We start from the raw sequence: 25,264 nt of genomic DNA, 5'->3' as shown, positions 1-25,264 counted from the left end.
ATCTCTTCATTCTATCGTTCTTATACTCGTAGTCACCATTGATCTGACTTGTTACCACTTGTGAATCATAGTGGGTAATTATGTTTTCTGCTCCCGCGACCTTTGCAAGGTCTAGCCCTGCGACCAAGGCTTCATACTCTGCCTTGTTGTTGGTTGTTGGGAAATCCAGTTAGATCATGCATTGTATCGTGTTCCCCTACGGAGTTTGGATCACTACTCCGACTCCTCCGGCTCGTCTGTTTGAGGATCTGTCTATGTAGATATTCCTTCGTTCCTTCTCTTCTACCAACTGGTCCTCCCCGAGTGTGAACTCGACGATGAAGTCAGCTACTGCCTGCCCTTTTATGGCTATCCACGGGCGGTACTGGATGTCGAATTCGCTTAGCTCTATTGCCCACAAGGCTATTCTTCCTGCTGCTTCTGGACTATTCATGACTTTTCTCAATGGCTTATCTGTTAAGACAATGATTGTATGCGCTTGCAAGTATGGCTTAAGTCTCCGTGCAGCGATTACTAACGCGAAAGCCAACTTCTCCATCTGAGGGTACCTCTCTTCTACTCCACGGAGTGCACGACTGGTAAAGTAGACGGGTTTCTGTATTCCGTCCTCCTCCCTCACCAAGGTTGTGCTTACTACGACATGCGAAACTGCCAAATAAAGGTAGAGTTCCTCGCCTTGCACGGGCGGACTGAGCAACGGTGGAGATGAAAGATACGTCTTTAAGTCGTTGAAGGCCGTTTGGCATTCATCCGTCCACTTGAATGACTTTCTCAGAGTGCGGAAGAATGGCAAACACCTGTCCGTCGCCCTTGAGATGAACCTGTTTAGAGCTACGATCTTTCCATTTAGACTTTGGACCTCCTTGACCGTCCTTGGTGGTTCCAACTCCATTATGGCCCGCACCTTCTCCGGGTTGACCTCTATTCCTCTTTGGGATACCATGAAACCCAAGAATTTTCCCGCCGTTACTCCGAATGCACACTTGTTCAGATTCAGCTTCATGTTGAACGATCGAAGTGTATCGAATGTTTCTCTGAGGTCGTCTAGGTGATCCTCTTCATGCATGCTTTTAACCAACATGTCATCAACATAAACCTGAATGTTCCTGCCGATCTGTTGTGCAAACCTCTTGTTCATTAGCCTTTGGTATGTTGCTCCAGCATTTTTGAGTCCAAAAGGCATCACCTTGTAGCAGAATAATCCCTGGCTTGTGACGAAAGAGGTCTTCTGCTGGTTAGATTTGTCCATCCTGATCTGGTTGTAGCCAGAGAAATCGTCCATGAAGCTTAGGAGCTGGTGTCTTACAGTCGAATCCACCAGGGTATCTATCCGTGGGAGCGAGTAGCTGTCTTTGGGGCAAGCCTTGTTGAGGTCTGTGAAGTCTACGCACATCCTCCAGTTTTCGTTGGCCTTTTTAACCATCACGATGTTCGCCAACCAGTTGGGATAGTATACTTCCTGGATGAAACCTGCCTCCAGTAACTTCCGAACTTCCTCAGCTATGGCCTTGTCCCGCTCCTGGGTGAAGACTTGTTTCTTTTGCTGGACTGGAGGGAAGGAGGGCGACACATTCAACCTGTGGACCATGATCGAGGGGTCGATTCCCGGCTTGTCTTCATGATTCCAGGCGAAGACGTCTTGGTTATTTCTTAGGAAAGTCGTGATCGTCTGGCATATTGGCCAACTGGCTGTGTGTCGTTAAGTCTTACTTCTTCTAGCTCTTCAACTGGCTCTGCTAATGCTCGCTGCTTCCTGATACATATCGTCTGCTGCTGATCCTCCATCTCTAACATGACGATATAGCATTCTCGTGCTGCTACTTGATTTCCCCACAGTTCTCCTACCCCATATTCTATCGGGAATTTGATCATTAGGTGGTATGTTGAAGTTACCGCCTTCCAAGAATTGAGAGTGGGTCGCCCGAGGATGGCGTTGTAGGCGGACGAGCAGTTGACTACGAGAAATGTTATCTCCCTAGTGATCTGTTGAGGATAGTCACCCGCCGTCACAGCTAGCGTTATTGCGCCCAAAGGGAACACCTTTGTACCCCCAAATCCTACGAGTGGGGCGTTCGTTGGGGACAATTGTTTCTTGTCAATCCTCATCTGCTGGAATGCTGGATAATACAGGATGTCTGCTGAGCTGTCGTTGTCGACAAGGACCCGGTGCATATTATAATCCCCAATCTGCAGGCTGACTATTAGCGCATCGTCATGAGGATGGTGAAGTCTCCGAGCGTCATCCTCTGAAAAGTTTATGACGGAGTTATCTATTCACGGCATCTTTGGTACGAATCCTGTGAGTTGGACGCTATGGATCGTTTTGAGATAGGTTTTGCGAGCTTTCTTGGAAGAGCCAGCTGCAGCTGTGCCCCTTACGATCATTCGTATGTCTCCTATGGGTGGTCTAGGGCGCTCGATCTCTTGTTGTGGGGCCTGTTCCTCCGGTGTATCAGTTATTTCCCTACTGACAAACCTCTGTAGCTTCCCTTGCCTGATTAGGGCCTCAATCTGCTGCTTCAGGTTATAGCAGTTAGCTGTGTCGTGCCCGTGGTCCCGGTGAAAGCGACAATACTTGTCTCTTAGTCTTTTGTTGGGGTCTCCTTTCAAATTTCCAGGGAAAGTCAATGCTCCTTCATCTTTGATTTGCATCAATACTTGGTCGATCGGGGCGGTTAACGGGGTGAAATTGGTGAATCTTCCAGTGGGGGGTTTGGAGCGCTTTTCATCACGTTGATCCCCGGTTCTAGCGACCTTTCGCCCCCTATCTTGTCTCATGTCCTCTTGCCTTTCCCTCTTCTTAGACTTTTCCTCGCGGGCCAGCAGTGCATCTTTTGCATTCATGTACTTGGTAGCCCTGTAGAGAACGTCTGTCATGGTCTTTGGGTCATTCTTGTACAAGGAAAACAAGAACTTACTCTTCCGTAGCCCGCTAGTAAACGCGGCTACGAGTATCTTATCGTCAGCTTCGTCAATCGAAAGGGCTTCTTTGTTGAAACGAGTTATGTAGGCTCGTAGCGTCTCATCTTCTCGCTGCTTGATGCTCATTAAGCACGCGGTGGACCTTTTGTATCGATGTCCGCCTATGAAGTGTGAGGTGAACCAGGCGCTCAACTCCTTGAAAGTATTGATGGAATTTAGTGTCAACCTACTGAACCAAACCCTCGCTGGCCCCTTCAGCGTGGTCGGGAACGCCCTACACATGATCTCGTTTGGTATACCCTGAAGGTGCATCAAGGTCTTGAAGGTCTCTAAATGATTGAGGGGGTTCTTGACCCCGTCGTAACTTTGGATCTGAGGCATCCGGAACTTTTGGTGGCAGGGGGAATGAGTTGACGGATGCGGTGAATGGTGAGTCAGTTCTGTTCACTAAATCGTCGAGATCAGAAGATACTCGCCCCTTGAGGGCGTTCATCATGACCTCCATCTGCTCCTTCATCGCCTGTATCTCTGCGATGATAGGTGGGGGGGGCAAAATCCATGAGAGACGGATGGCTCACGTTTTGCTGCTCCGGTTGGCTTGGGCCGTTGCTGCCCTCTGGCTTCTCCTGCTCCCTTCGCTCGGCACTGTTACATTCCTGGTTTTGCTCCTGAAGGTTAGGTCCTGCATCCCTTTGGCGTAGCTGCTCCTCCAGATCATGGTTTTGCTTTGTGAGTCGTTCTACTACTGTCATGAGAGTCTGGACTTGCCTTTCTAATGCAGTAGATCTCAGTGGCTCGTCTTCTTGAGCGTTGTTGGTGGTAGCCATCGAGCGAGTGAGTACCATGCGACTCTTATGTTCGGGAGGCGGTAATCTGGCTTAAATTCTTTGCGCTCCCCACCGACGGTGCCAACTGATGAGGCCGTAATATCACCAGTGAGCTACACGATCCACACTCGCTTAAGCTAAAAATCTGCAAGAAGAAAGAAGTGATCTCGCCATGTGCATCGGTGTGGTGTCAACCAAATACCCTTCGACGGTCAAGTTAGAATTTATTCTCAACTCTAGAGTGCTAGAGAGGGTGAATTATGCGTACCTTGATTTGCGAGGGTATTAAGGCTTTTATAGTAGTAGGTTGACCTCTCCTCCTTGATGCAGAAGTCTTTTCCTTATAGGAATCCTCTTGAGTAATCCCAAACGTGATGGACAAGACATTTCCTTGTAGAGGGGATTAACGCACGTATCTTCCGGAATGCTCTTTGCGCTAGGTTTCTGATTTCCTTGGAGACTCTACGTGTGCGACCAGAATATGGAACTACTCTAGGCCCCTGGGCTCTACTGTTGCCGGCCCATGGGTTCGGATCCGTCAGGCCCAATATGGCGAAAGCCCATTATGCTAGATTTTGACCCTTCAGTTCATATCCTACTCAAGCTTGTCAAAAATTCAAGTGTCTTGCACTTAGATTGATTTATTAGTCAAGCTAAGTTCGATTTATGTAATACAATTCTTGGTTGAATCTTTGACTGATAGGTTTGCTAGTTATTATATTGCTTGAAGTAATTTGGGTTTTGGTAACAGCTGAAAGCTAAAAGAAAATAAACTTATACCATTTTGGGAATATAATTTGAGCTTAGTTGACTAAAGTAGATGGAAGGATCAATGAATAATAATATTGAAAAAAAGAAAGAAAGTAAAAGCTGATAATATAAAGGGTGATTAAGAATCTAATAGCTCAATTAGTTAATAATTTACCTAAGTTCAAATTTTCCTCCCCTAATTATTGATGTGTGTGTGTATATATATATACGGTGCCCGTTAATTGCAGGTTGCAGTCCTTTGTACTTTTTTTTTCAACCTTATTATAGCTTTATGTCATATTTTTATAGTTTTTAAATTGTGAGACCAGCTTTATAGAGAGAAAATAATATTAAAATAAATAGTGAGATTAGTTTTATATCTTTTTTTTTGGTTCCATTTTTTTTATCAAATATGACACACATTAATACAACATTAATACGCACCACACGCGCTTGTTAATATATGCATGCTTGCGTTCACAGTAGTGGAGCTAAATAGCTATATTTATTCCTTACTGTCGAATTAAAATATTATTTTTTCCTTTTTTCTTTTTCTTTTTCTTTTCTTCTCAGAACTCTCACAATCTCTCAACTCTCTCTTTCAACTTACCACACATCATTAGTCACAAACCCAACCACATCCACACTTATCAAACCCACCACTACCAGAAAAAAGAAAAAAGAAAAGAAAAGCAAACATCGGCAAAACCCACAGCCAATAACAACAACAACATCATTAGTCACAAACCCAATCACATCCACACTCATCAAACCCACCACTACCAGAAAAAAAAAAAAGAAAAAAGAAAAGCAAACATCACAAAACCCACAGCCAAAATGGTTTCTTCTCCAATTTTTTCCTTTGAACCAAAAAAAAAAAAAGAAAAGAAAAACAAAACAAAACAAACAAACAAACAAACAAACCATGAACCAGAGGTTGATAGAGGCGTGGTGGTGGACCTAGTGGCGTTGCTTTAGTTGGGCTGAGTAGAATTGAAGCTTGGTTGGACAAAGAAATAAAGAGAGAACAGTTGAAAAATGGAGAAGGAGATGAGGAGAAAAAGTAACAAAAAGATAAAACAATAAAAAATAAGAAATGGTTGAAAGTTAAATGGTGTGGCGGAGGGTAGATGAGAAAAGAGGAGTACGTGTGTGGAGGAGAGAAACAAAGAGTAAAAAAAAAAAAAGGAGAAGAAAGAAACGTGTATTTGGATAAAAAAAATAAGATAATGGGAAAAATAAAATAAAAAATAATAAGAAATTAAAATTGAGAAATGTTACTATAATATTTTTGCAATAAATTTAAAGTGGTAGGTTATTATTATTTAATATTAGTGAGATTTTTTTTTTTTAATGGTGGCGGTTGCGATGATAGTGGTGGTAGTGACGGTGGTGGTGGTAGTGGCTATGATTGTTGTATATTATAGAGAATATATTATTTTATCATGTGGCGGTGGCGGTGGAGGAGGCAGAAGAGTCGGTAGCGGCAGCGGCATGGGCAGCAGAAGAGTCAGCGGTGGTAATGGTGGTGGTAGTGGCAGCGGTAGCGATTGCAGTGACGGTGGAAGAGTTGACGGCAGCAACGATAGTGACAGCGGTAACAGCTGTGGGTAGTTGTGATTGTTTTTTATTGTAGTTGATATATTATTTTATTATAATATTTATATAATTTTATTATGTTAAAAGTTAAAATAAATTTATTGTTACAGCATGTGAGTAAATAAAATAAATAAAAAAACTTTTGTGATACCAAATAACTATAACTTTAGCTCCACCGACCGGTGGAGATGCCCTTATTAGTTGTTGTTTTTTGATTTTTCTGAAAGGAGAGATATATGTACCACATGATCACATCACAGTTCCCATTTGCAATTGTTCAGGTACGGAATCCAAGTGGCAAGTGGTATCTGACACCTGACTCATCCCACAAAAAGAAAGGAATTTACCAATATATATATATGATACCATCTGACTCATATCTGAAACTAAACTCAACAAAAAGTCTCGCACTTCTCCCTCCCAGTCCTTCCTACTACAAAAAAAAGATGGAGCTGAGTTACGGAACCATCATATCTCTACTACTCTTGTTCCTTTCTTCATCAATAACAATAACAAACGCTGAAGATTTAGAAGACCCATCATCATCATCAATCATCTCAAGATTCCAACGCTACCTTCAAATCAACACTGCTCAGCCAACCCCCAACTACGAAGAATCAACCCAATTCATTCTCTCTCAAGCCAAATCTCTCTCCCTCGAAGCCCAAACCTTCGAGTTCGTCCAATCCAAGCCTTTCATCCTCCTCAAATGGCCAGGCTCCAATCCCAACCTCCCTTCCATCCTCCTCAACTCTCACACAGATGTCGTTCCAGTCGAGCATGAAAAGTGGTCCCACCCACCCTTCGGGGCCCACCTCGATTCTCTGGGTAATATTTACGCCAGAGGCTCCCAGGATATGAAGTGTGTTGGCATGCAATACCTTGAGGCCATTCGAAAGTTGAAGGCTTCTGGCTTTCACCCACTTCGCTCTGTTTACTTGTCTTTTGTACCTGACGAGGAGATTGGTGGCCATGATGGGGTTGAAAAGTTCGTCGATTCCGACGTTTTCACCAATATGAACCTGGGGATTGTACTTGACGAAGGTGTTTTTATTTATTTATTTAGTTTTTATAAATTATCAGTTGTTTGAAAGTAGGACTAACTGTTCTGATATCATGATAAGATATAAGTGGCCACGAAAGCGTGGTTAGGGAATGATGAATTTAATCATTTGGCTTTTTAAGATTTTTCTATATGTGATTTGATTGGGTAAAAATCAAGTACAGTTCTTTAGGTGCTAATTTAATTATGTGGTTACATCAACCAATGAATAACATGGTTGATTTAAATGTTCTTCTGAAGTTTCCAATAAAATCATGTAGTTGAATTCAATTGAGGAATCTAAGTTACAACACATAAAGGAATAGTACTTTGTTTTGTCTGGTTTCATTTAGTATTTGGTGTTGTTTAAGATTTTCCTGTAGATGATTTAATTAGGGTACAATAATTTAGTTCTCTAGGTGCTGTAATTTAGGTTCTTTAATTAAATTCAACAAGCGGTTGCATTGATTGAAGAACCACATGGTTGAATTTAGTTGTCCTTAGAAAAGATGATTCTGCTTTTGTTGCATTTGTCCATACAAAATGTAAGGAATAGTACCTCAGTTTTGCGCAATTTTTCTCTAGTACTTGGTGGTGTTTAAGATTTTTCTGTAGATGATTGTTACTTTGTTTGTACCATGTTAATTAGTTAAGGTGTAATGTAATGTTGGAAACAGGGTTGCCTTCCCCAAGTGAGGATTACAGGGTGTTTTATGCTGAGAGGAGTCCCTGGTGGCTAGTGATTAACGCTACTGGACAGCCAGGCCATGGCGCAAAGTTGTATGACAATAGTGCTATGGAGAATCTATTCAAAAGCATTGAGAGTGTGAGAAGGTTCCGGGCTTCTCAGTTTGATTTGCTGAAGGCTGGTTTGAAGGCCGAGGGTGAGGTTGTTTCAATTAATATGGTGTTTTTGAAGGCCGGCACGCCGTCTCCAACTGTATGTTAGAATTCTTGTTGTTTAATTGAGAATTCATGTTATTTAAAATTTGGATTATTGTGAGGACTTAAAAATTCTTGTTAATATTCATGGCCAACATTTGGTTACATGAGAGTTTCAAGTGTGCAAACAACTTGCTTGTGCAATATGCTTGACTGACATATGAATCCAACTGCCACTGTCTATATTCTGGTTGGCAATTTTCATCATAAATATTCCTTATGTGGGACTTGTGAAAATTGTTTGCTCTATGAGCATTATATCACTTGTGTGTGGTACTACATAGCTCTGTTGAGTTGAAATCACACCCACCATTAGAGATCTAAACTACATAATACCAGTGAGTTTGTGACATCTGAGACATATATAATGATGGGAGGTGTTACATGAAGACCCTAACCCATAAGCCTGAGTCCTTGGAAATGGAATGTGCCCAAGGTGAGGTGTCAGCCTCAGGACATAGGGCACCAGCCTCATTTGACAAACACCCTAATTCTCGCTAATTTACAAAAAAATATTGTTGGAATTATCTGTAATATAAATGGTTTAGAATATTGGTTGAACATATTTGTTTTCCCTTACTCTTATCATCATGACAGTGATGTATCTTATTTACAATCTAAAACATGCAAGTTTCCCCCTTTTTGTCTATCAGGGTTTTGTCATGAATTTGCAGCCATCTGTAGCACAAGCAGGTTTTGATATTCGGGTGCCACCAACTGCTGATCCAGAATCTTTGGAGAGACGAATTGCTGAAGAATGGGCTCCTGCCTCACGTAATATGACATTTGAGGTTGTACTTCACTCATTAAAACTTTATAGTTCTGATCCATATTAGTACAGGAAGAAAGAGACAGTTTTTGGTAATCACTTGCAAGCTTAAATAAATTTTGGCATAAAAGTGTAGGAAATGACAAATTATTTAAGACTATGTTTACAGGATATGACCGATTACTTTGTCTTCTATTTTCATTTCTTCTTTGGAATTTGTTTTGGTTACAAGATCTTTAGAAAAAGAAGTAAGAAATTAAGCATGAACTCTTAAAGAGAATCCATATCATTTATTTAACCTTGCACGAAAATAGATCCACAATAATTGGCATCTCAAGGAAAACAGAAAAATGAAAGGGAAGAAAATACAGGAATATTTTGATACTTAGTATATGGTAGGTAACGACCATGGATCTTTTCTGAATATTTTGACATGTTCTCTGTAAAATTAGGATATGGATTAAGGATCATTGGTTGCAAAGGGTGGAATTTAAACAAAACAAATATGGTGTCAGTTGTAACATATAATGAGTTTTATGCTGTATTGTGTGGTTGCTTCAATCAAATAAGAGACCCAACCACTCTGGCTACCTATGGTATTTAAGTGTGACGCTTGCAGACATTTTGAATTTTAAGCTTTCACCAGTGCTTTTTATGGGTCTTCTGTAGATGCTGAACTGCGTTTGATTGCTGGTTCTTGGTGCATGATATAATGTGCGCAACATCAACATGATAATGAGGGTCATTAATTTAGGAAGTTAGGGATTGTTGTTGTTGTGTATTCCCCCTTCCCCCCAATGCACCGCTATGTCGGTTTATCTAAATGTATTTGTAGCTTGGGCAGTTCAAGCAGAAGGCTAATGTGCACGATAAGTTTGGGAAGCCACTCCTAACTGCGACTGATAGTTCTAACCCCTGGTGGGACCTACTAGAAGAAGCTGTCAGAAAAGCTAATGGAAAATTTGGTAAACCAGAGGTCTTTCCTGCTGCAACAGATTCTCGCTACTTCCGGGAACTAGGCTTTCCAGCCATTGGCTTCTCCCCTATGGCAAACACTCCTATCCTTCTCCATGGTCATAATGAGGTGAGTTTCTTATTCAATCTACCTATTCATCATATGAATATAAAATACTTGCTTAGTGCATGTTTACATTGGCCATGGGTCTTACTTTTCAATCAGCTCGAATATATGTAAAATGTTTCATGATCATATTAATATTTGTGTGTGTGTATGAACACTCCATCTTTAAATCTGCATGAACCGAGCCAAACCATGTTTTGAGTATTCGAGATTTGTTCTTTTTGTCTTCTTCTTTTGATTTTAATTTTCAATACTGTGCGGACTGTGGAGCATGTGCCACACTTGAGTTTATCACCAATAGATTACATATGTAAGCTGGTTCTTTAATCTTTCAATAGGCAACATTCAAGCATGTAACTATTGTATTTTCCTTCCTATTGCAGTTTCTAAACCAAGATGAGTACTTGAAAGGAGTTGATGTCTATGTGTCAATAATCAAAGCTTATGCATCTTATGTTGAGCATACAAGAAAGGAAGGCTCCAAAGATGAGTTGTAAGGGAGCAGCGGGAGTCATTCCCTATTCTCAAAACAAAAATATTTGATGAGTTTCTGCTTCATTTTATATACTGGGAGTTGAGATGTCCCAGTGATGCATTAATAATTAGAGAAGCAGAGAGTTTGACTACCATTTATGCTCAAAAATACTGATTGGTAACATTACATGCTCAATGTTTAGGCAAATGAATGCAATTTTAGTGCAATATATCACCGTATACGTTTGTCATATTGCATTTCATTTCACATTGCATTTAGCATTCTTTCTATTGAATTGAACAAAACATATCATTCTACAGAATTTATCAAATTAATATATGTTGTACATCTGATTGCTCCTGAACACAGCTTTAGTAAGTTGCATTGTTGCCGGTCCACCTCTGTTCCCAAAATTCATTCTGATCATATGGTTGTGCTGCAGTGCTGCTTATTGCTTCTCACATTTGTGATTTAAGGTCTTATGCAGCTTTTGCGAAATTACTGTCTTGATTATGCAGTTTGCCTGGGAGCTGAGCTATTTTCTGGTCTCTTTACACCCGCTTCTATTGGCACCCAGCAGATGCAAGCATCAAAAGCTATACTCTTCATATTCTATTACCAATAATCCCCACAAGAGCATACCCCATCCTGAAAATGATGGTACCGAATGGGATCTCTAATAACTATAGTCCGCTGTTCCATCTTTGTTAACAGTTTTGCAAAGATATGACAGTCTCCGCAAATCCGGATGTTTTTCCTGATCCTGATAGTCTTCCCCCTTGACATGCTGATCATACCAAAGGCAATTGCCAGTTTCTCACTGTGGTATCGAAGTGAATCTTCGCTCTGTTCACCCTCAAGATCTTGCAAGACAAAATTAGTGTCTGGAACATAACCCAGCCCCATCAATCTATGAATCAACTGGTTTAGGTGACTGTTGATCTCATCTATTTGTGGATGTGAGTTATCTCCCAAAATAAAAGCATGAATCTGTTTGTTCACTTCAATCCAGCTACACCCTGGTTCTTTCCTGACTCCTTTAGCTTTCATGGTCCTCCTAACTTCTGCAACCTCATCCCACCTTTGAGAATTGGCATATATATTAGATAACAATATATAGGTTCCTGCATCTTCAGGGTCCAGTTTTAAAATTTGTTTGGCAGCAAATATAGCTAGATCCACATTTCGGTGAACTCTGCATGCACCCAGCAAAGCTCTCCACGTCACAGCATCTGGTTCAAATCCCATTTCATTAATTAACTTAATTGCTTGATCAAGCTTCCCAGCCCTTCCAAGTAGATCAATAATGCAACCATAATGCTCTCTTCCTGGATCGATCCCAAAAAGTTTCTTCATCGATTGAAAGTAGTACCACCCATCTTCTACAAGCCCAGCATGGCTACAGGCAAACAGAACCCCAAGAATTGTAATGTAGTTAGGTTTTGCCCCATAATCTTTCATGGATTGAAACAAGTTTAGTGCCTCTCGGCTGAAACCGTTTTGGGCTAACCCTGCAATCATGGTGCTCCAAGAGATTACATCCTTCTCCAACATCCTAGTAAACACGAAGTTTGCATCTTTCAAACTGCCACACTTGCAATACATATCCAGAAGTGCATTATTAAGGATTAGATCTTGATCAAACTTTATTACATGAACATGGACCTGTCTGCCCAATTCTAGAAGCGCTAACCCAGTACAGGCTCTCAAGACACTAGTTAGTGTCGACTGATCAGGTGGAAAACCAGCTCTCTTCATTCTCTTATACAGGTTCAAAGCTTCATCACCATCACTGTTTTGAGCAAATCCCCCTACGATAGAATTCCAAACAACCAAATCTCCAGTCACCATCTCATTGAAAACACCTAGTGCATTTTGCAACTCACCCAATTTTGAGTATATATCAATAAGAGCACTCCGAACAAAGACATCGGATTCTAAACCAGCTTTGATAATACTACAATGCAGCTGTGTGAGACTTAATAACCCATCACAGGCTCTCAAAACTGAAGAGTAAGTGAACATATTAGGCATGACACCTTCTCTAAGCATCAGTATCAAATACTTGAGTGCCTTGGCATTGAGCTTAGCATTAGTGTAAGCTGAAATCATCGTTGTCCATGAAACAACGTTTCTTTCAGGCATTTGGTCGAACAGTTCCTGAGCTTGATCCAAAAGGTTAAATTTCACGTACATGTTGAGAAGAATGTTGATAAGAAAGGTTTTTGGCTGGTGCCCATTAGAGAAGACATGGTTATGAACAAGCTTAGCCTCATTGACAGCCCTGCGAGCCAAGCAACACTTGATGAGCTCGGAGTAAGTGATAGAATCGGCCCAGATGCCGTGTCTTTGCATAGCGTCCATGGCCTTCATGGCTCGTGGGAGGTCTCTTTGATAGCAGAAGTTGGTGAACTCATCGAGCAGAGACGAGAAGGAGGAGGCTGGCACATTGCGCGAACCAATGGAGACGAGAGAGAGTGAACGCGAACGCGAAGGTGATGCAGATGCTATGCTTTTGAGCTTTGAAATGGCTTTCATGGCATGGCTGAACGTTCTAGACAATTGAAAATCTAAATTTATCCATATTTGAGGTTCCTAAACGCACCGTTTTGGTTTGGTCAAGGGTTGTTTATTTGTTGAGCCAAAAGCCCAAAACGGTTTGTTTTGTATGAAAAAAAAGGATGGGAGGAGAAGAGGGTTATTTCAGCTATCATTCGAATCAAAGTCTGGTTTGTGATTAGAAACTCGGCTAAATTAGTATGCCAAACTTATAAGTAGAGGCATTAAAAGTGGAGTGAAGCACCGAAAATGAAGTTGTTATAGGAAATGGCTCTGCCGAAATTAGAATGACACGTGGAGGAATATGTTTTTTGCTTATCTCGAGCGTATAATTGCCGCAACCTATCTCGGAAAACTTGTTACACTCGAGAATTTGAATAGGGCCTTCATTGCATAAATCTCAATTTCTCTTTTGTCGAGACCATGGTAGGTAGAGCCAAAGCTATGGACATCATACTCGGCGAAGAAAAATATCGTCTCTCTTAGAAGAAAGGTTGAAATGAGATAAGAAATCGAGTTGAGATGAGATGCGAGGAGAGTTAAATTTGATTAGGGTTTTGGGAATTGGGAGTGAGAGCAACAAATGGCAGATTCCTAAATTATATGCTTATATATGGGTTAGGGTTAGAGTTAATAGCAACTATGAAATTGACATAACACTGAAAATGTTAAGGACTGAATTGACACAATTAAAAGGTTAATGACTAAATTGAAATATGATGTAAATGATAAAGATCAATTTTATAATTTACCTTAAATTTAAACAATCCTCAAAGCAAATGAGTTATAACATTTCTTAGTGTTTTTGACAAAAACATTCATAATTTAATTTATTTACACTTTTTAATGTTTTCAATTGATGTAGAGTTATATAAAGATTTTTTTTCACCCAACAACCAAAATTTTTTTTCACCCAAAATCATTCCTTATTATTATTTTTGTTTAAACTTTTTTTTATCATGCCCTTATGTGACAAAAAAAAAAAAAAAAAAACCAAAATAATAATAAATATTGAGGGACAAAAAGAAAGCCCAAAGGCCAAGTCCATGGAAACAAAGCAAAACAAAGGTCCAGATTCATTATTCACTCAAGTCTCTCTCCTTCAGCCTCGCTTTGTTTAAAACACCCAAAAGAAGAAGACAACTTTGAGGAAGAAAACAGAGCAAAGTGAGTTAGTCAGGTTTTAAAATGGTTTGATTGATTGACACACAAACGAAACTGTGTGTATAGGCAAACCAAACCAAACCAAACCAAATTTGATTGAAGAATAATTCGAGAGAGAGAGAGAGAGAGATGTCTCTTAGAATAAAGACGGTGGTAGATAAGTTTGTGGAGGAGCTAAAAGAAGCACTGGATGCAGATATTCAAGACAGAATCATGAAGGAAAGAGAGATGCAAAGCTACATCCAAGAGCGTGAACGCGAAGTCGCCGAACGTGAAGCCGCTTGGAAGGCTGAGCTCTCTCGTCGCGAGGTCACCCCTTTTCCTTTTCTTTCCTTTTCCCTATTTCCCATTTCCCGTTTCTCATTTTTCTGTTTACCTTTAAGGCTTTCCATTACTATCATCACTAATTCATGCTTGACCATTCAAAAAGTTCTTGTTTTGAGAATCAAGTAGCTTCCTTTTTTGCTGTTTTTTTATTTATTTATTTTGATTTTCCCTCTTGTTTGAATTAATGTAAAATAGTAGCCTCCTTGTGCTCATATTCTGTGTGGGAAATGGGAAAGTTTTACACTTTTGTAGGCACAACTCAACTCCAAACCATAACTTGTTTATTACTGATTAGAAAGGTTCCTTGATAGATACTGAATAAGAGACTGAAGCTGAAGCCATTTTAGCATTATCTGTGGCTATTATAATGAGCACATGTTAATTGTAAATGCTTTCTGTTATTTGTATGGGTAGTTAATACTGTTCAGGTAGTTAGTACCAGCTTGTAGCTGAGATCAGAGGGATAAATAAGAATTGTACATATATGAGAAATCAATCAAGCAATAAGACTGAAGTTAGTTCCTTTCCTCCTTCTTATGGTTTCTCTTCTCAACTTCTTCTTCTTCTATTGGAGACCTGGCTATCTCGAATCAGCCACTCAAAACCTCATATGGATTAGGATCTTAACATTCCTTTCATGATGAATGGATGTTGGACTAAAGTTCTACCAAGGTTAACCTGCGGGCAGTTCAAATGCTTTTTCTTTCTCCTTTTCCTTAGCTGCTTAAGATCAAATAATACATCATAATGTTATGCTCATCATTATATTAAGCTCATCCAATTGTATCTCGGGAATAAAAAGAAAATCTCATTTCCTGCTTTACTACGATATTCATTTACCACTATTGTACCACCTGGTTACATGCGTCACATTATGCCATCTTGTTATGGCTTTTTCCTTCCTAATTCACATCAAAATCTTTGAAATACAAAAACTGTTATCTTTATTTCATGTGGTCTCCATATGAAGCTAAGCTAATAATTCATTATTTATTGAGAAGGATTGAAGCGTAGAAGGTTGCAATGAAGACTGCAGAGCTGTGCAGTGTGTAAGCTACATGTAGTTTACAGTTAGTTAGCTAAATGACACGTGCTTTATTTAATCCATTAGTAGAGTTAGTTAGCACATGTGTATCATTTAGTTAGATTTCTTCTCCTCTGGCTTAGTATATAAGCACAGAGGTTATATATTAGATTTTGATTTTTTCATTAATGCGTATAGAAATTTCTTTCTCAAAGGTTTTTATATGATTCTCAATAGGGTATCAGAGCAATCTCTCTTTTTTTTTGATAGGTAATTAGAAAACTTATAATAAAGAGGAAAAAAAAGAAAAGAGAAGTACAAGATGTTCATGATGATGAACAACAACACAACACAACAGCAATAAAACAGCAACACAGCACACCACTACACAACACAATAGCAAGAGAGAAGTCAGGAAACTAAGCTAAGGGAAGGCATAAACTCAGAGAGGGAAGAACACTCAGTAAAACCCCAACACTGAGACCACCCCATTAGACTGCGTTGGCATAAAATCTTTAACTCCTCCAATGTTTTCTCTTTATCTTCAAAAGATCGACGATTTCGCTCCAGCCACACGATCCACATTAAGCATCCTGGAACCAAGTTCCAAATTTCCGAATTATGCTTCCCAAGCCATTGATGCCAACTAGATAACAAACCCACCACCGAACCCGGCATAACCCAATGAATACCAAAAGCCTGAAGCATGAAAGCCCATAGGGAATGTATAATAGGACAATGAAGAAGAAGGTGGTCTACCGACTCTCCATCAGAGCAACACATACAACACCAATTAGCTAGAGGACGACCCTTAAGCATTAGGTTATCCAAAGTGAGGATCCGACCATGGGCAGCAGTCCAAAGAAAAAAAGCCACGCGCTTAGGAATCTTTGGTTTCCAAACACCCTTCCAAGGAAATAAAGAATTCGAGGCACCCCGAATCTCATGGTAGTAAGATCGGGTGTCAAACTTCCCATCCCCTTTCAGCCCCCAGCGAAGAGTATCTCTCCTATCACCTCGAGGAATACGAGGATGGATAAGCTGAAAAAGAGAGTAAGAAGCAGCCAACTCCCAATCTTCAAACGCTCTATAAAACCTTAAATTCCACACTCTAACAGAACCCCCTTCTGGAGCCCACAAAACCTCAGAGATGCAAGCATCCTTGACTGTTGAACATGCATAAAGCACAGGATAGCGATCTTTTAAAGAATTCTCACCAATCCACCTATCATGCCAAAAGCGGATACGAGTACCATCACCCACTTCATAGGACAGATGCTTAGAAAAGCTCTCCCACCCTTCATTAATGCTTCTCCAAAGACCACACCCATGAGCCCTCCTGCAGACTTTAGTGCACCACCCCCCTTGACCCTCACCGTATTTTGAGGAGATAACTCTCCTCCAAAGATGGGTAGCTTCATGACCAAATCTCCAAAGCCAATTCCCTAAAAGAGCTTGATTAAAAGACACCACATTTCTTATCCCCAAACCGCCCCTCTCAACGGGAGAACACACCTTATCCCAAGCCACCAACGGAAACTTGAAACTCCCCTCAGAAGACCCCCACAGAAAATTCCTTTGAATACTTTCCAATCTAGCCGCCACAGCTTTAGGAATAGTAAAAAGAGATAAAAAATATGTAGGGAGACTTGAGAGAGTACTCTTTATAAGCATGAGTCTACCACCTTTAGATAAATAGAGCCGCTTCCACCTAGATAGCTTCTTCTCCATTTTCTCCAAAATAGGATTCCATAACGCAGTTGTCTTAAAAGAAGTTCCCAACGGCATCCCCAAATATTTCATAGGCAATCTGCCCACTCTACATTGAAGAATATTAGCCAGAACATCTATATTATTCACCTCCCCAACAGGAACGATCTCACTTTTCCCGATATTAACCTTCAACCATGGAATCCCCGAATAAGATTACACTCCTCTGTCTTCTTCAAGAGTCTACTTAGAACCTCCATAATCAAGAGAAACAATAGCGGGGATAGTGGATCTCCTTGTCTCAATCCACGCGAGCATCCAAAAAAACCTTCAGGAGATCCATTTACCAGGACAGAAAAACGGACAGACGTAACACAAGCCTTAATCCACCCCCTCCATTTCATCCCAAAACCCATCCGGTCCATCAAATAAAACAAGGCTTCCCAGTTCACGTGATCATAAGCTTTTTCAATATCAAGCTTGCATATCACCCCTGGACTTCTGCTCTTCAACCTGCTATCCAGGCATTCGTTTGCAATAAGCACTGAATCTAGAATCTGCCTTCCGCCAACAAACGCATTTTGAGTCTCAGATATGAGCTTGTCCAAAACCACCCTCAACCTATTAGCCAAAACCTTAGATAGCAACTTGTATACGCTACTCACCAAACTAATGGGACGAAAATCCTTGATGTTAATGGCATTACACTTCTTAGGAATTAAAGTGATAAACGAAGCATTCATAGACCTCTCAAACCCCGAGTGTCGGTGAAAATAGGCGAAAAAATCCATAACATCTTTTTCCACCACACTCCAACAAGTGTGGAAAAAAGCTATGGTGAAACCATCAGGACCAGGGGCTTTATCCCCCTCCATCTCCCTTAATACCTGGGAGACTTCCTCCTTTGAGAACTCCTTCTCTAACGATAACCGCTCACCCTCTTCGATACAAGCAAAATCTAGCCCATCCATAGAGGGACGCCCCACCTCAGTTTCCTTAAACAGTCCTTGATAGAAAAGAACTAACTGAGAGCGCACGTCAGGCTCATCCTCATAAAGAACACCATCCACCTCAATCCTTTTAATTTGATTAGCATTTCTATGAGAGTTTGCTAATCTGTGAAAGAATCGAGTATTATTATCGCCCTCCTTCACATACAAGGCCCGAGACTTTTGCCTCCAAGAAATCTCCTCAAGAGAAGCCAACTGATCTATGTCACCTTTGATTTGAAGGCGACGGATCTGATCTTCATCTGAAAGTCCCACCAACTCCTCCCTCGCATCTAATCCCATCAGCTCAGCCAGCAAGTTCTTTTTTTTTAAAGCCAAATCACCAAACTCCTCCATGTTCCATTTTTTTAAATCTGCTTTCAAAGCCTTCAATTTTTGAGCCAAAATGAAGCTTGGAGAGCCCGCGAAACTGTACCCATCCCACCAATGCTTAACTCTATCAACAAAACCCTCAACTTTTAACCACATATTTTCAAATTTAAAGGCACTTCGACCACGCCGAACAACACCAGCTTCCAACAAAAGAGGGCAATGGTCAGAAAGAACCCGGGGAAGAACCTGTTGGGATACATTGACATAATGCTCCTCCCAATCTAGAGAAACCAATGCCCTATCAATTCTTGACATAGAGGGGACACCAGAATCTCTAAACCAAGTGAAGGAGGCCCCCTCTAAAGGTAAATCAACTAAAGAATTATTCTCAATAAAATCCGAAAATGCGAACATAGCAGGGCTAAAAGACTCACAGCCAATCCTTTCACTAGGGTACCTGATAATATTAAAATCACCTACAAGACACCAAGCCATAGGCCACCTGGCACGCACCTGGGATAACTCATCCCATAAGGTAGATCGCTGACCATTGTCATTAGGACCATATACACCTGTACAAGCCCACACAAAATCATCCACCACTCCTCTCAATAATACACTGACAGAAAACTGACCAACCATAACATCCAACTTCTCAAAGACCCTCTTATCTCAAAGACAGAGCAATCTCTCTTTGATTTTCTTTCTGTTTCTTTGCTTCCAAACAGAGTTTAGGCTTTTGGATTTCATTCTTTCTTGAGTTTTCTTCTTTCGAATTTCTAGTCCTTGATTTGCTGAAGGATTTCCATGGCTTCCGCTGAAAAAACAAGTTCTCATTCTGCACATCCAATTGGATCTTCTACGACTGCTGTCGATGTTGATAAACCATCGAGTCCTTATTTTCTTCCTAGTGCAGAAAATCCAGGAATAACTTTGGTTTCACAACCACTTACAGCAGAGAATTATCCACATTGGAGTAGGTCGATGACTAAGGCACTTTCAGCAAAGAACAAGAGGAGAATTATCCTAATTCTCCTCTTTTTTTTTTTTTTTTTTTTGGGTGTTAGGTAATAAAGAAAATATTATTAAAAAAGAATAGAAAGAAAGATACACAGAGTTCACGATAGTGAACAGAGCAAACAGAAACAAAGAGGAGTCTCCTCTATTTCAAGCATGGTGGAGATGCAATGATATGGTCTTTTCTTGGATTATCAATGCTCTTTCCAAGGATATAGCCTGTAGTAAAATTTACTTTGACAAAGCTAATGAAATCTGGATGGATTTGAAGGTAAGGTTCATTCAGAGAAATGCTCCTAGGCTCCTAGAGTTGAAGAAGGCATTAGCTTGTCATACACAAGGAAATTCCACTGTTGGAGGGTATTTTACCAAGTTGAAATTCCTATGGGAGGAATTGGTGAGTTACAGAGTACTCCCTTCCTGTCTATGTGGTGCAATGATGAAGGTTCATGAGCTATTCCAAGAAGAATATGTCCTTTAATTTCTCATGGGTCTCAATGAGAATTTTTCCAATGTTAAGAGGGCAAATCCTCTTGATGGAACCTATTCCCTCAATCAACAAAGTCTTCTCTTTGATCCAGTAAGAAGAAAAGCAAAAGTCCATGGGATTGAGAATGATTCCATTTGTCGAATCTGCAGTATAAGCCACCAGGTCTGAGAATACTTCTGGTTATGGTTCTAATTCTTCCAATCATGGTTCTAATTACAAAGGGAAAGATAGGCCTATTTGTTCTCATTGTGGATTGAAAGGCCATACAGTTGATAAGTGCTATAGGTTGCATGGTTTTCCTCCTGGTTATAGGAATAAAGGCAAAGGTCAAGCACACCAAGCTGTAGCTGTTATGGTGCCCAATCAATCTTCAATCTCTGAGAATTCTAGTCTTACACTGACACAGGCTCTGATCCAATGTCAAGAACTGATGAAGCATGTTGCCATTCTTAGTTTTCAATTTGCTGAAATGGGAAACAATGCTGCTGATCATCAGTCTGTGACACAATCCTCAACCCCATAAGCTGCACATGTGGTGACTTAATTTGCACCTCTGTATCCACAATCATCAACCTTTGCAGCTTTTCATCACATGGCAGGTGAGTTTCTTGGTTCAACTGTTTCTCTTGAGCATTCTGTTTTCTCAGCCAATTTCACTCCACCTTCTACAATTTCTTCTCAAGATTGGATCTTGGACACAGGTGCCACAGAACACATGGTTCAATCCATTTCCTTACTTACTACTATCACTTCCACTGTTAATCTTGTTGTCAATTTACCTAATGGTCACAAGGCAGCTGTTACACACATAGGTAATCTTGTAAGTGACACTGTTAACATCTACACTTACTCTTTACTATGTTCTTTGTGTGCCAACCTTTTCTTTTAATTTGATATCAGTGAGTCAGTTAAGTAAAAGCATATTTTGTTGCTTAATATTCTTGGATACCCTTTGCTATATTCGGGCCCTACAACCATGGCAGACGATTGGATTGGGTAGAGCAAAGGGGGAACCTATATCTTTTGGATACTGCACTCACTGAATTTCCTTCATTTTCTTTTCCATCTTTTGTTTCAAATGTATCTTGTACAAATAATTCTGCAGTTTTACCAGCTAGTTTGAACTATTTTACTTCTGTTCATGATAAGGACCAAGATGTACATCTTTGGCATGCCACACTGGGACATCCTTCCATTTCTAGGAAAATGTTACTTTCCAAATGTATTCCTCAAGTGGCTATTGATAATAAAAAACAGTTGCAATGTTTGTCCTTCAGCTAAACAAAAGAGACTGCCTTTCCCACATGCAAATCATGAATCTAAAAATGCTTTTGATCTTATTCATTGTGATACATGGGGTCCCTTTTCAATTCCAACCCCTGAAGGATTCAGATATTTCTTAACATTGTTGGATGATTGTACTAAAACTACATGGCTTTATCTAATGAGATCTAAGTCTGAAGCTTCTTTACATATTCCAGCTTTCTTTTCAATGATTGAAACTCAATTCAAATCCAAAATTAAATGTTTTCGATCAGATAATGCCCCTGATCTCAAGTTACCAAATTTCTTTAAACAAAAGGGTAATCTTCATCAATTTTCTTGCGTTGCCACTCCTCAACAAAACTCTGTTGTTGAAAGGAAACACCAACATATTTTACAAGTGGCAAGAGCTTTAAAATTTCATTCTAATATACCAATTCAATTCTGGGGTGAATGTGTGTTGACTGCTGTGTATCTAATCAATAGACTGCCCTGTCCCTTATTGCACAACAAGAGTCCCTATGAACTTTTATTTCATCATTCTCCTCCATATTCACATCTTAGTGTGTTTGTTTCCCTGTGTTTTGTATCTACTCTTAGTCATCACAGAACTAAATTTGATCCTAAAGCCATACCATGTGTCTTTCTAGGCTATCCAGCAGGTATCAAAGGATATAAGGTCCTTGATTTAGCTAATAGAACCATTTTTGTTTCCAGGGATGTTCATTTTCATGAACATGTCTTTCCTTTACACTCTCCATAATCTAATTTTCCTGCCCTCTCTACTACTGAGTCTCATATTCCATAATCTAGCCATGAATCTTCTTTCCCAGATCCTACTTTAGAACCGTTTCCAGTTGATTCAGCTGATTTTATTCAATTTCCTGCAGAAGCTGTTCCTGAACCTGTTCTTCCTACTAAGACTAATATTAGAAGGTCTGGTAGGTTGTCCAAACCTCCATCTTATCTCCTTGATTACCACTGCAATTTAACCTCTAATTTGCCATCCTCTCTTCCTACACTGCAATTTAACTCACAACCACTCATAAAGCTTTTAGCATTGCTCTACTCACTACTGTTGAACCAACTACTTATCATCAAGCTGTCCAGTTTCCCGAATGGCAAGAAGCCATGCAGGCTGAATTGGATGCATTGGCTGCAAATAACACATGGTCTGTTACTGCTTTGCCACCTGGTGCACAAGCAATTGGATGTAAGTGGGTCTATAAGATAAAGCTTAAAGCAGATGGAAGCATACAGAGGTATAAGGCAAGACTGGTTGCCAAAGGTTTTACTCAGCAAGAAGGTTTAGACTATTTTGAAACTTTTTCTCCTGTGGCAAAGTTTGTCACAGTTAAAACCTTACTAGCTGTTGCAGCAATTCAGGATTGGTGTATCATCCAATTGGATGTGAATAATGCTTTCCTTCATGGAGAGTTGTATGAAGAGGTTTATATGCAGTTACCCCTTGGTTTGTTCCACCTGTTGCTAGCAAGGGGGAGATTCAAGTTTGCAAGTTGACTAAATCATTGTATGGATTAAAGCAAGCTAGCAGACAATGGTTTGCTAAGCTTACAAATGCCATACTGGAACAGGGTTTTCAGCAATCAAAATCAGACTATTCATTATTTACAATGGTTCAAGGAGGTGTAGTTCTCATTGTTTTGGTGTATGTAGATGACATATTGGTTGCTAGCAACAAAGTAGATGCTGCTAATAGCTTTAAACTGTATTTACATGATCAGTTTAAGCTTAAAGACTTGGGTCCTTTAAAGTTCTTCTTAGGACTTGAAATAGCCAGGTCTGCTAAAGGTATACACGTGTCAGAGGAAGTATACACTAGAATTGTTAGAAGAGGCAGGGTTGTTGGCTTCTAAACCAGCTAAGTTCCCTATGGATCAAAATAGTAGACTCTCAAAGTACACTGGAGAACCTTTGAAGGATGTCACTATGTATAGAAGGTTGGTTGGTAAGTTGTTATTTTTGACTCTAACCAGACCCGATATTACTTATAATGTACATCAGCTTAGTCAATTCATGGATAAGCCAAGGTTACCTCATCTTCAAGCAGCACAAAAGGTTTTGCAATATCTTAAGGGTACACCTGGACAGAGTCTGTTCTTTAGTGCTAGCTTTCAATTGCATTTAAAGGCATATGCAGATTCAGATTGGGTTTCTTGCCCAGATGCCAGAAAGTCAGTCACAGGATATTGTGTTTTCTTAGGAGAATCATTAATCTCTTGGAGAACAAAGAAACAATCAACAGGTTCTAGATCATATGCTGAAGCCAAATATAGAGCAATGGCTTTCACTACTTGTGAAATCATGTGGTTACTACAATTACTTAGAGACTTGGGTATTGATCATTCTAAACCAGTTTCATTATACTGTGATAGCTAAGCTGCCTTACATATAGCAGCAAATCCTGTGTTCAACAAAGGGACAAAACACATAGAAATAGATTTTCATCTTGTAAGGGAAAAGATTCAAGCTAAATTGATTAAAACTTTTCATGTACCTACCAAGCATCAATTGGCTGACTGACTTACAAAGCCTCTTAGCTCTCAACAGTTTTATCTCAATACTTACCAAGATGGGATTCTTAAGATCTTCTCTCCATCTTGAGGGGGAGTATTGAGAAGGATTGAAGCTTAGGAAGGTTGAAGTGAAGACTACAGAGCTGTGCAAGTGAAAGACTAGCAGTTTTTATGCTGCAATGTATAAGCTACATGTAGTTTACAGTTAGTTAGCTAAATGACATGTGCTTTTATTAATCCATTAGTAGAGTTAGTTAGCACACGTGTGTCAGTTAGATAGATTTCTTCTCCTCTGGCTTAGTATACAAACACACAGTTTTTGTATTAGATTTAGATTTTTTCATTAATGCATATAGAGATTTCTTTCTCAAAGCTTTCTATATGATTCTCAATATTATTTGTTGTCAGCTGCAAAAAATATTGGTTTTTGTTGGGAAAAATATTGGTTCCAAACATGTTTGGAGCCTTGTGCTTCAACTCCCAATAGGAAGCTGACATGTGTCCTTGAAATGTGGAATGCACATTACTTGGTTAGCTTAAGTGTGGTTAAGTGAGCTATGTGCATTGCACATAACAAGTACATATGTCATATTCCTATTGCGGGTTGAAGCCCAAGACTCCAAACATGTTTGGAGCCAAACTTTGTCCATTTTGTAGTATCTTATGAAAATAGTGTTTCTTAACTGGCCATCCAGACTGCTCTCATACTCATAGTACTACCTCAAACTGCTGGTTTTCATCTGCTAGGAAATTCAATAATGCTTTTGTTTTTTTGGATGTCTGAAAGCCTGAACTCTGATCTAATGATTACATTATGTCTTCCTTGATGCTATTACAAATGCTTGCTTGTTCTAGAGTTAAAAAGTTGTTGCAAATTAAACAAATCGAAATAAGCTTAGAACTTTGTGTGAAAATTTATGTTGTAGGGTTTCATTTGTTTCCATCTGTCAACATGATTTATATATGAATAGAGATCATGCAAGACAGTTTTTATGTTTTAGAGTCTCAGCCTTCATTTTATCTTCCAGGCAGAGATTGCCCGACAAGAAGCAAGGCTGAAGATGGAGAAAGAAAATCTTGAGAAAGAGAAAAGTGTTCTAATGGGAACTGCATCAAATCAAGACAACCAAGATGGAGCTCTTGAAATCACTGTAAGCGGAGAAAAATATCGATGCCTTAGGTTTGCAAAGGCAAAAAAATGAAGTTTTACATGGAAGCATGGAAAAAGAAAAGGAAAAGAAATGAAAGATGCAAATCCATGGTTGGGTTTTAAGAACTTCATTCCTTCTGGATGCCAATTATGTACATTTAGGCCCTTGTGCCTATTATTTAATTCAATATAGAAGGTCTATGATTAGTGAGTATTATTATATTATGGGTGGTGTTTATTTCACACTTATTATTACACAAGAGCCGTACACACACCTTTTGCACTTAAAATTCT

General features: G+C 39.8%; 5 protein-coding genes across 6 annotated transcripts; 2 read left to right on the top strand and 3 right to left on the bottom strand.

Annotated features, from left to right (window-relative positions):
* Positions 1-1,650: 1,650 nt before the first annotated feature.
* On the bottom strand, positions 1,651-2,172 carry LOC115967224. Its single transcript, XM_031086280.1, has one exon. The coding sequence runs from the start codon at positions 2,170-2,172 to the stop codon at positions 1,651-1,653; it is 522 nt and encodes a 173-aa protein (XP_030942140.1).
* A 102-nt stretch (positions 2,173-2,274) lies between these two features.
* Positions 2,275-3,303, bottom strand: LOC115967223. Its single transcript, XM_031086279.1, has one exon. The coding sequence runs from the start codon at positions 3,301-3,303 to the stop codon at positions 2,275-2,277; it is 1,029 nt and encodes a 342-aa protein (XP_030942139.1).
* A 3,211-nt stretch (positions 3,304-6,514) lies between these two features.
* On the top strand, positions 6,515-10,659 carry LOC115969487 (aminoacylase-1-like). Of its 2 annotated transcripts, none has more exons than XM_031089146.1 (5): positions 6,515-7,142; positions 7,818-8,080; positions 8,736-8,873; positions 9,696-9,935; positions 10,316-10,659. In XM_031089146.1, exons 1-5 carry the CDS (start codon positions 6,545-6,547, stop codon positions 10,427-10,429), a joined length of 1,353 nt encoding a protein of 450 aa, XP_030945006.1. In that variant the 5' UTR covers positions 6,515-6,544; the 3' UTR covers positions 10,430-10,659. The 2 variants fall into 2 exon arrangements, with proteins under 2 accessions (XP_030945006.1, XP_030945005.1); XM_031089145.1 differs by having other exon boundaries at positions 9,687-9,935.
* On the bottom strand, positions 10,605-13,194 carry LOC115969486 (pentatricopeptide repeat-containing protein At2g03880, mitochondrial). The gene has a single exon (XM_031089144.1). The coding sequence runs from the start codon at positions 12,943-12,945 to the stop codon at positions 11,023-11,025; it is 1,923 nt and encodes a 640-aa protein (XP_030945004.1). The 5' UTR covers positions 12,946-13,194; the 3' UTR covers positions 10,605-11,022.
* Positions 13,195-14,028: 834 nt separating this feature from the next.
* On the top strand, positions 14,029-25,177 carry LOC115968674. Its single transcript, XM_031088134.1, has 2 exons — positions 14,029-14,439; positions 24,849-25,177. The coding sequence occupies exons 1-2, from the start codon at positions 14,260-14,262 to the stop codon at positions 25,020-25,022; spliced, it is 354 nt and encodes a 117-aa protein (XP_030943994.1). The 5' UTR covers positions 14,029-14,259; the 3' UTR covers positions 25,023-25,177.
* The last annotated feature ends 87 nt before the right edge of the window (positions 25,178-25,264 follow it).

Source organism: Quercus lobata, chromosome 11 (assembly GCF_001633185.2).
Source record: "Quercus lobata isolate SW786 chromosome 11, ValleyOak3.0 Primary Assembly, whole genome shotgun sequence".
NCBI classification, from domain to species: Eukaryota; Viridiplantae; Streptophyta; class Magnoliopsida; order Fagales; family Fagaceae; genus Quercus; species Quercus lobata.
Note: the sequence above shows the minus strand (reverse complement) of the source record. Positions and strands in the feature narration are given on the sequence as shown.

Excerpts from the sequence above, each read along its gene's own strand:
- LOC115967223 (XM_031086279.1), bottom strand. The coding sequence starts at position 3,303 with ATGCCTCAGATCCAAAGTTACGACGGGGTCAAGAACCCCCTCAATCAT.
- LOC115967224 (XM_031086280.1), bottom strand. The coding sequence starts at position 2,172 with ATGCACCGGGTCCTTGTCGACAACGACAGCTCAGCAGACATCCTGTAT.
- LOC115969487 (XM_031089145.1), top strand. The coding sequence starts at position 6,545 with ATGGAGCTGAGTTACGGAACCATCATATCTCTACTACTCTTGTTCCTT. Across the intron at positions 7,143-7,817 it reads GGGGATTGTACTTGACGAAG|GGTTGCCTTCCCCAAGTGAG; the intron begins GTGTTTTTATTT and ends TGTTGGAAACAG. Across the intron at positions 8,081-8,735 it reads CCGGCACGCCGTCTCCAACT|GGTTTTGTCATGAATTTGCA; the intron begins GTATGTTAGAAT and ends TTTGTCTATCAG.
- LOC115969486 (XM_031089144.1), bottom strand. The coding sequence starts at position 12,945 with ATGAAAGCCATTTCAAAGCTCAAAAGCATAGCATCTGCATCACCTTCG.
- LOC115968674 (XM_031088134.1), top strand. The coding sequence starts at position 14,260 with ATGTCTCTTAGAATAAAGACGGTGGTAGATAAGTTTGTGGAGGAGCTA. Across the intron at positions 14,440-24,848 it reads CTGAGCTCTCTCGTCGCGAG|GCAGAGATTGCCCGACAAGA; the intron begins GTCACCCCTTTT and ends TTTATCTTCCAG.